This window comes from Cucumis sativus, chromosome 1 (genome assembly GCF_000004075.3).
Source record: "Cucumis sativus cultivar 9930 chromosome 1, Cucumber_9930_V3, whole genome shotgun sequence".
In the NCBI taxonomy this organism is placed as follows: domain Eukaryota; kingdom Viridiplantae; phylum Streptophyta; class Magnoliopsida; order Cucurbitales; family Cucurbitaceae; genus Cucumis; species Cucumis sativus.
Window position 1 is genome coordinate 1,276,163 of NC_026655.2, and position 10,458 is coordinate 1,286,620.

The 10,458-nt window shown below is 33.0% G+C and overlaps 2 protein-coding genes and 1 pseudogene across 3 annotated transcripts; 2 read left to right on the plus strand and 1 right to left on the minus strand.

Moving 5' to 3' along the window:
- Window positions 1–1,466: 1,466 nt before the first annotated feature.
- On the plus strand, window positions 1,467–4,345 carry LOC101211739 (5-formyltetrahydrofolate cyclo-ligase, mitochondrial). 2 transcript variants are annotated; one of them, XM_004138244.3, is made up of 8 exons: window positions 1,478–2,007; window positions 2,141–2,281; window positions 2,727–2,882; window positions 3,112–3,153; window positions 3,254–3,299; window positions 3,542–3,612; window positions 3,720–3,846; window positions 3,934–4,345. In XM_004138244.3, the coding sequence occupies exons 1-8, from the start codon at window positions 1,590–1,592 to the stop codon at window positions 3,944–3,946; spliced, it is 1,014 nt and encodes a 337-aa protein (XP_004138292.1). In that variant the 5' UTR covers window positions 1,478–1,589; the 3' UTR covers window positions 3,947–4,345. The 2 variants fall into 2 exon arrangements, 1 of the variants encoding a protein (XP_004138292.1); XR_004214011.1 differs by lacking the exon at window positions 3,934–4,345 and having other exon boundaries at window positions 1,467–2,007; window positions 3,254–3,327; window positions 3,720–3,799.
- Window positions 4,346–4,732: 387 nt separating this feature from the next.
- On the plus strand, window positions 4,733–6,283 carry LOC101215347 (germin-like protein subfamily T member 2). The gene has a single exon (XM_004138091.3). The coding sequence runs from the start codon at window positions 5,384–5,386 to the stop codon at window positions 6,047–6,049; it is 666 nt and encodes a 221-aa protein (XP_004138139.1). The 5' UTR covers window positions 4,733–5,383; the 3' UTR covers window positions 6,050–6,283.
- Window positions 6,284–8,986: 2,703 nt separating this feature from the next.
- LOC116401812 lies at window positions 8,987–9,175 on the minus strand (annotated as a pseudogene).
- Between the last annotated feature and the right edge of the window lie 1,283 nt (window positions 9,176–10,458).

A 10,458-nucleotide genomic window follows, 5' to 3' on the forward strand; every position in this document is an offset into this window, starting at 1 on the left:
ATGCAATCCACCATTGAATATAGTTATTGACGGTGAACAACAAAGTTTAACATATCATTTTACGGTGTAGGTTATTAATAAGGTGATTGGATATCACGTTTATTTGTAGATACTAAAAACTAAATCGTTGCATAATAGAAGTTGACACTTTATTTTGATATATATATATATATATATAACAACGGTGAGTATATTATTTTTTGTCATAGTCCATGGACTAATTTGTTACAGTAAAACGATACCTTTGTGAGATGGGTCTTTTCAAACATAATAAAAAATCACAAAATATTTACACAAATAACAAAATATCACTAAAGTCCACCGATGATTTACATACAATTATGCAATTTTGTATAATTATTTTGCACAACTTTTGTTTTGTGTTTGTATGGATGACTTAAGCTGAGAGTGGGAGAGAAACGTGAGATTTTGTTCACTTTTTTTTTTGTCCATTTTACTCTTAATTAGTTAATGTTTAACTCAAGTATCACTACTATAATGAAATTGCCATGTACACTTATTGATTATCTTGTACTCCTACTCTCTCAATTTCTTGCTATCGTGTCTCACTTCGCAAGATAACAAAAACAGGGAGAGGAGGAGTTGATGTGAGAATAAAAGTCTTCTTGAAGCTCGTTCTCACTATCACAATTAAGAAAAATTATTTTTGTAGTATGTATGTTTTATAAGGGTCTCTTTTCAACCGCTTAATGAGACATTATCTTGTGCCATGAGTGTGTGTAAGAGTTTTTTATCCCGAACTTTCTATATACATTGCTTGATAATTTACATCATTTTATAATTAAAAATACATATCAAATCTTAGGTTTTCTTATGCAATTCTTCTTTCTCTCAATGGTTTTATTATCGAGTCTCTTTCTCCCTCCCCTCTTGCTTGATCTCATCATTCTGAGAGCTAACGAAGAAAAAAAAGAAACATTATGAAATTTATTTATTCCATATGCACTACGAAAACATGTGTTTAATCATTAAAAAACAAACCTTGATATTAACGTTGCATTTAAATCCAATAAAATTAAACATGATTAAAGTTGGTGTTTGGACAAAATAAACCTAACTATTATGTAAAAGTATTCTTATAAAACTAACACAATTGTCTAAATATGTATTTGTCGAACATCTAGTTCGATTTTTCTAAACCATGCATTGTAAATATATATGTTTTGCAATTTGTCACAAAGGAAGACGAGAGTAGTTAACCATTGTCTAAATACTTAGTTGTAATCCGTAGTACCTTATCTTTAAGTAGCTCATACGATAAAGAAAATTCAATAAATCATTACAAATAGGAAAGTAGTGGCTGTTTTTGTTTTATAGTACAAGTAGATTGGTTACTTAATCAAACTAAACTTTCATCAAATCATACATATAAAGCTTTTTTAGGGACAATATAAATCCTTAGTTTGAGTTACACCATTCATTCATCTTAATCTAATTCTCTCACTGTATCTCCATTCGAAAAATCCAAACTGTAGAATTGAATTGGGAATCAAACTGTTCTTGTCCCTTTTATTGTTATTGAGAGGAACCAAATTGTTCTTGTTTGGGATTGGAGCATCTTGCTTTTGATGGTTAAATATCAGCTCCTCCAAGGAAACAGGACAAATTTACCGGTAAATGGATTTCAAAACTCAACCACTGGTTTTAGGTTGACGAACCAGCTAAGTCCAGCCGGAGTGCACTTGGGTCGGAGCCCAAAACCCCAAAAGTGGGCAATTTCTGAAGCCCCAATGCTCCGAAATTATAAGCCATTGTTACCCATTGCAGCAAATTCACTGTTCAATCACATCCAATCTTCAGCTTTTCAACAATCCCTTCCGCCATTATCGCGTTTCTCATCTGGGTATCCAAAAATGGCGACAAACGAGAGTATCAAGCCAGAAAACGAAGACCAATTGAAACACATATTTGATCAGAAACGGGTTCTTCGATCCAGCGTTCGAAAGGCCCTCAAAGCCATGGACCCTTCTTTCCGATCCCAGGAAGGTATCGGTTGCTTACGTATATTTATTGATTATCAGTGGAATAGTTGATATGATATATTTTTAAGATGCTTCTGAATCGACGAATGCGATTTTCTTTTTTCCATTTTTCATTGGGCTCTATACTTGTTTCTCAGACAATGTAATTCAGAGTATTGTCCTGGAAGCTCCGTGGTTTAAATCTAGTCAGCGATTATGTGCTTATGTGAGTTGCAGTGCGTTAAGGGAAGTTGATACTTCGAGACTATTATCAGAGATTCTTCAACACCCTCCTAAAGGTGTGCTCTTAAACTTATTAGCCGCTTACTAATTCATGCGGTCGATATAAAGTTTCAAGGATTTGTTTGGCAACATTCACGAGATTATGTCAATAAAGCTCAATGAAGGATTTTATATTTGAAGTTTTAGATCAAATTAAAGAAACACAACTAGTTTACTGACTCAATTAGATTCTTTAGATCAATTTAATTATTAGTGTAGAAGAATGTAATCGTCCATTGGAAATGGTTTCATTTTCAAATACGGACACTATTTGACGTAGTGGAAATGAATGCAAGGAAATATTGGTAGAATTGTTGTTCATGATAAGGTCAAGTCGTTGTTTGAGCTTGATGTTGGCATCACGTTAGTGAGATAATTCTCAGTTTTAATCGAGGAAGTTATTGATTATGGTATTGTTTGATTGAGCTTTGTAAATGTTCACATTTTTCTTTGTATCTAAAGATGGTCATTCGAAGAAGATTTATGTCCCACGTGTGGAGGACAAGAATAGTCACATGCGGATGTTCAATATTTCACGTATGGATGATCTTATTGCAAACTCAATGAACATCCTAGAGCCAGCTCCAGTGGATGGTGATGGAAATGAACGTGAAGATGGTAACTAAATACTCCAGCCCACCTCTTGCCCCTTAATTTTCTAATATTTCACAGTATGAAATTAGACTAATGCTCAGAATACAAAGAGACATACAATATAGAATCATAGGATCAGGAGATGCAACCAAATATCTCAACTAGGTTGACATCCTCATCACATCTAATACAAAAATTTCTCTTACAATCTTGAGTGTAATACCATTGATATTTTAACATTTATGTTTTGCAGTTATGCAGACAAAAGACCCCATTGATTTATTTCTCTTACCAGGTGAGATATGATATCTATTCGTTGGCTGTTTAGGGTTTATTTATAGGTTAGAAGCGAGCATTCAATTACTTTTTAATATGTTGATGATGGTTGCTGCCAGGACTAGCATTTGACAAATCAGGAAGACGCCTTGGTCGAGGGGGAGGGTATGGATTTGCTTTTAGCCTTTCCGAGGTTTCTTTCTGCTGCTGTTATATTACTTAAACGCATCTGGACCTGATTTGGGAAGTTGAAACTAGTAGAGTGACTCCCAAATCTTGATTGTGAAATCCTTCCCTCCATGTGTTTTTTCTTTGTTTGTTTAGATTTTGGCCCACAGTCAATCTGTATAATCTTATACATCATACACTCACAGATGATTCTTATTCTATAATTGTTATGAAAACAGTTATTATGATACCTTCCTAAAGAACTACCAAGAACTTGCAAAGGCGCGGAATTGGAAGCAGCCCCTCCTTGGTATGTGTGTAAGCTCGCTCTTTTCTAGTAGAAACTCACCTTATTTTCTCTTTCACTCCACCCTGTTTCCCTGCAACTTCAATTAACTCAATTTGCATGGTTTGCAGTTGCACTGTCCTATTCGGTGCAGATAATGGATGAAGGAATTATACCACTCACTCCAAACGATGTTTTAGTTGATGCTCTTGTATCACCATCTGGTGTGATTCCCATCAGCTCAGCTGGATTGGACAAGTAATTTCTTTAATCTGAGAAGTCTAACCGCTTGTCATTCCAACTTTTTCTTTGATTTCTTACTTCCTACTTTTCATGTCCTCGCAGAATGAAAGTATGACACCGGACACAAGATCAATCTCTCAACAAAAACTTCTTTGATGAAAACCTTGAAGCTGTTAAATTATGTACGCCTTTCCCCCTTCTTTTCGAGTGGCATCTTCTTTAGATATGCCATCACAAGGAAGTTATGGTTCTTCTGCGCTTTCTTCATAGCCATTGGAAAGGTAGCTTCCAAATGCGGTACTACTCTTAATGTGTAACTTTGTTAATTGTATAAGCATGCTTTAGGTAGCATGGAGAAATCTGTGGCGTAATATTGATGGAGGAAAGCCTTTTGGTTGTTTTTTAACAAACAGTTGATAATCTGCAAACATTTTCATCATCTAGAATAAATTTATGGCTTGTTTTCCATAAAGGAAGGGTGACTTTCTCGAAAGACCCGGCCATTTGAAGTAGACATAGTGATTTTTGGTGTTAACTTTAAAGTTGTTGACTTTAGCTGTAGAGTTAGTAATGTGCTCCACTATCAGCCGATCAGTTCCTCTTCATTTTTCTTTATGCTGTTCAAAGAGTTAAATCCATGATTTCCGTGGAAGAACTTTCAGGGTGGTGTTGGATCGTATTTGTAATCCAAGAGAGACCGGGAGTCAAGAGATTTAGTTTGAAGATAACAATAAACACTATTTCAAAGTCTCCATTCGCTACAATATTTACTATTTGCTAGAGTGTTTACTATTTGAATGTTTGTTTATAAGTTTATCATGAGTTGTGATGATTATTATATGGAACTTTTACCACCTCATATGCCAAGATTGATTTTGTCTAATTGGTGATCCAATTGGCTACATGTAGTTATGTCAGCAAGTTTGGATATTGTCAACTACTAATTTAAAACCCCTAGATGACTCTTCCTATGACGTTTCTTAACAGAATCAACTCTCTTTGTAATCTCTATTGTTTATCTAATGACCTTTTCATTTCATTAAGAGTGGTTGGGCTCTTGGATTATAAAAAAGGGAAGGGAAGAAAATTGCTTTATTTTTTTTAGAGAAAATTGGACAAGGAGAAGTAAAAAATTTAGGATTTAACCAAGTCAATGCTTCAAGGTTCTTGAATATGAGACTGAATCAACCTCCCCCACCTACTTCTTTAAGATTTAGTTTCTTTCTCCAAAAAATATATATGAAAGACTTCCCTTTATGTCGCTTTACCGTTGCTGAAACCTAACTAACCTCACCGTTTTTCTGGATTAAAGACTTTGTAATCTTAGTTTTAAGCTTTTATTATTTGTAAGGTCAGCATAGGAAGGCTCCTCAACAGATTAGTATGTTCATATCATATTAATTTATCTTTTTATGTGTTGATTGAGAATAAATATTTGAAGAAGGCAACTGATCCATGAAAAGTATTTAAGAGGGTTCTGTTAGGATCTTAACTACTTCCATAAGCAAGCTTGAGCTTAACTATCTGTCTGAGACTAAACTGCTTGGTTATCATGATTGCTTTGAGAAGCTCACTTTTAAACATGCTTGTTTGCTTCATTATATTGTTGCTTCTTCCTTATCCTTCTTTGTCAGCCGACCCCGACCCGTTGCAGGACTTCTGTGTTGCAGATTTAAATGCTACTGTTTCCCTTAATGGCTTCCCTTGCAAGCCAGCTTCAGAAGTTACTGCTGATGATTTCTTCTTTGATGGATTGAGCAAAGAAGGCAACACAGACAATCCTTTTGGTTTTGGGGTCACACAAGGAAATGTTCTTACATTTCCAGGACTCAATACACTTGGGCTATCCATGAACCGTGTTGACCTTGCTCGGGGAGGAATAAACGCACCTCACTCACATCCCCGTGCCACTGAAAGTATCGTTGTTATTAAAGGGAAGGTTCTTGTTGGTTTTGTGTCAACGAGTAGTGTGTACTACTATAAGGTTTTGACTGTTGGACAGATGTTCGTTGTTCCCAGAGGACTTGTTCATTTCCAATATAATGTTGGGCATGGGAAAGCAACTCTGATCACAGCTTTCAACAGTCAGTTGCCGGGGGCTGTGGTCGTGTCCCGAACTTTGTTCGCTTCAAATCCTCCCCTCCCTGTCGAAATTCTAACCAAGGCCTTCCAAGTCGATGCTAGTGTTATCAACAGCATAAAGTCCAAATTTGCTTAATTTCACTCAGTTTGTCAAATTTACTGAATATTGATACTTTTCTGCACAATAATTTCATTCATAGTCTTGAATATGAATGAATTAGCCTTACGGATTGGAAGGTAGAGTCATGTGAGAATCTTTTGTATTATTCATCTGTTCTTGATACTTGCACATCTGTTGTTCAGTGAAATGTCAGTATAATAGAATAACGTATTAAATTAAATAAACAAACAAACCACTTTATTTATTTAATTCCATTATTATAATTCGTTCTTTTTTACATCATCTGGTATCGTATGCTCGAGAATAGAATAATGTGCTAGGTGTCAAAATCCCAGTCCTTCATTAAGCCCTAAACATTTTAGAAAAATATAAATGTTATGTAACGTTCTAGATCCATGATTTAAATTTTGGAACCATGGTCGGACATTTCCATATATCTTTCTAACAAGATTTCTTTGAAGGCCGCCCTAACATAAAGTTCTCAAAATAAATAGTCATAAAATTCATCCACTAAAAAAGGAAACGAAAAATAATGCACACCTTGTTAGTATTAGATAGTAGTTATCGATTCTTTTTAGTATTTCTTGATCATACTTTGATATCTTTCGGATGTTTTTTGTTTAGATGTTGTTTTGATTCATTTATGTGCACCTTTTAAATTTTGGGATTACATGTTATTTGAACTTCTAAGCCATGCAATAAAATTCTATGCTGCTAGCCTCGGGTTTCGTATTGGGTCAAAAGGGATGGTTTTAGCCTTTAAGTGGATAAGAAAAAAAAAATGAAAAAATCGTTTAAAAAAAAGGATTTTTTTTTGTATTTTTAAAAACAACAAAATAAATTAAAATATTTACATGCTATAACAAAATTTTGGATTCCATCAATAATAGCTAGAAATAAACTTTTACCGCTAGAAGCATATCATACCAGTGACTATTAATGTCTATTGATAGAATTTGAAAATTTTGGTATATGTTATCAACATTTTGTCAAATTTGACATTTTTGACAAATTTTTTTTTCAAAAGTAGAAAAATTGACAAACTATTTATACTATATAGAACAAAACCACTAAAAAATTCATATACATTTGATTTTTTTGTGTACAAACACATATTTGTCAAATGTTATATTTTTTACAATTTTCCTACCAAAATGAAATTGATTTGATATGGCGTTCCGTCATGAAACGTAATATATATATATTTCATAAATGGTATTATTCATAGAAGAAAATAAAAGTTGATACTGTCGAGGAGTTTGTTAAAAAGAAAATTCTTAAAAAAGAAAAAAGGAAAAAGACAAAAAAGGACAAAACGGAAAAATGCAAAGAGAACTGAAAAAAGGCAAAAGAGCCTTGCAACGTGTTGGCAGATGATTGGGCCAGATGGGGCTGCAGAAGCTGGCTGCAGCTCTCCATTTGTACTGTCTTTTCAAAGTTTGAATGTTTGTTTATAGATAAAGATTGGGCATGGGTTGTTCTCTTAAGCTCTTACCCTATATGGAAGTTCTTTTGTTGGGACCATTGAACATTGTAATTATGTTAACAATATTGGATCAAAGTCGGCAACTAATTCTTATTTAAAGTGATCTTCTTTTCCTTGTCCCTTTCTTTTACTAGTTGTTAGTACACAAATGACAGTATAAAAGTTCGTATAAATTAATATCAAATTCAGTTCTCTTTCTATTACTTGTTAACTGAGGCTTGAGATTATTCGGTTAAATTTCAATATTTAAAGCTCTCAACTCTCTTATGTTCGAGGCATTTAACTAAAAAACTTTAGTTAGTAAATTCATCCCCTGGAGAAGAAAAGCTCATGAAGTTGTGTTTATTGATAGCGGTTATTGAATTTAACAAGTAAAAACTAGAGAAACTTATGTTTAACTTCCTTGACAGTTTTGTTTAAGAAGGATCAAAAGACTAAAAATGTTTTAAAGTATGTAACGTGTATCCGAGTCTATCGTGACATAGATAGTAGTGTATCGATAAATAGTAAAATATAACATAATATTTTGTTTTATTTTAAACCAAATCTTTGTTTAATATAAGTTTATTTTATGTTATATCCATTACGGCTAATGTTAATCCTTTAGGATTCTTATACCTTAAACAAAAGTAACTTTAACCTATATATAATTTTATTTGGTTATAAGCGATGCGTTTGGTTTGACTTTCGAACTACTTATAAACACTCAGAAAGTCAATCTAAATTAGCTACGATATAAAAAAATTGATAAGTCGATAAGTAAACATTTTTTCATAAAAACCCTAAACAGAATCTTTCCTTTTGACCATAGACATAAGACATGACGTATGGAAAGTACATAGTAAAGAACAAAATCAAAACTAAACAAACTCTTGTACCCCAAACTAATCAACAATCCAACCTAGTCTTCACAAATTTTTTGTATTTTCTGACTTTGTCAATAATCTTAGTTCTTAGCTTTTTATTATTTGTAACGTCTTACTTAGTAAGTCTCGCCAATTATTAGATCATGATCCCCTTCATGCAATTTTTTCCATTCACATGATTTTACTTAACAAAAAAGATTCTTAGTCGGCACCCAAACTTTCCTACAACTATATATTGAACTCAAATTCTCTACTTCCCTTAACCAACTCTTCAGTACTCAACTTAACAGTACAAAAGTACTTTTCTTTACCATGTTCAAACTCATTTTACACACCATGCTCCTAGTTTCCTTCATTTTCCTTATCCTTCTTCCTCATCCTTCCTCGTCAACCGATCCCGACCCGTTGCAAGATTTCTGTGTTGCTGATCTAAATGCAACTGTTTCTGTTACTGGATTCCCCTGCAAACCAATTTCTGAAGTTACTGTTGATGACTTCTTTTATGATGGTTTAAGCAAAGAAGGCAACACAAAGAATCCATTTGGTTTTGGTCTTACACCAGGAAATGTTCATGCATTGCCTGGACTTAATACACTCGGTTTATCGATGAATCGTATCGATCTTGCTCCCGGTGGAATGAACCCTCCTCATTTGCATCCTCGAGCCTCCGAAATCGTTATCGTCCTTAAAGGGAGGGTTCTTGTTGGATTTTTGACAGTTGATAATGTGTATTATCATAAGGTTTTGAAGGTTGGGGAGCTGTTTATCATTCCTAGAGCACTAGTGCATTTTCAGTATAATGTTGGACGTAAGAAAGCAGTTGTGCTTGCAGGTTTCAATAGTCAGTTGCCAGGAGGCGTGCTCGTCGCCGGGAATTTGTTCGCTTCGAATCCTCCAATTCCCAATAAAATTCTGTCTAAGGCTTTACAAGTCAATGACGATGTTGTCAAAACCATCAAGTCCGATTTTATTCTTTAGGCATGTCACTCAAGTTTGGATTTACTTGTGAAGGCATTTTTGGGAGTGATTTTAAAAATGTTAAAATTATTTTTTTCATATTCAAAATGATTTTTTTAATAACTCAAAATCAAATATGTTGTATTAAAGTGATGTTATTTTGAAAGAATGAAAGATTATTTTTTAGTGTTTTTAACTATCTTAAAATTACTCTCAAACATACCTTTCGTTTTTATTATCAGTTTGTTCATTGCACAATAATCACATTCATGATCTTGAATGTGAATGAATTAGTTTTACTGCTTACGAAGTCATGTGATTAATACTTTTATGTAAATATATTAAGTATTTGGATTGTAAAGATAATGGAACATTGTGTTAAGCAAACAAATACACCCATTTATAGTTCTTCCTTTTGCATCATATGTATTATTGTATCATATTGTAAAGAAAAATTGAAAATATCGAAGCCTTAATTTGTTGGAAGTATCATAATATTTATGAAAATGAACGAAAGTTAATGAAACTTTGACTGTGACTTAATTAAAATAAAGATAACATCTAGACACATATTGTAAATGCTAAATATATGTGTAAATATCGATGCAAGAACAAAAAATTTAAAAAAAATTACAAAAAGATATTAAATATTGGATGATAAAAGAAACAAAACTCACGTCAATTCAACTTTAGAGTGAAATGATGTGAAAATTCTATTTGTTTTTTTGAAAATGAAAGTTTTGGATTGACCCTAAAGTTAAAAATTGCAAAAAAATAATATATTGAAAAAACTGAATATTGGAAAGAAAATAACAAAAGCATCTCAAGAATAATTTAGAGATATATGAGCAATATTTTGAGATTATAACAACTATATTCCGCCGTTAATCGATAGATTGTTGATAATCATCACCAATGAATTATGAATTTTAGAGAAAAACAATATTACACACCAATATTTGTATTGGTCAAATATTTTGGTGATATTTCGACAAAATAACACAATATTTTATCATTCCTTAGAGATGACATTGAAATTCGAAACTATGTATTTGATGTGTGATAAAAAACCAAGACCATAAACTTGAATGAATTGAGCTATCAATCAAATTCTA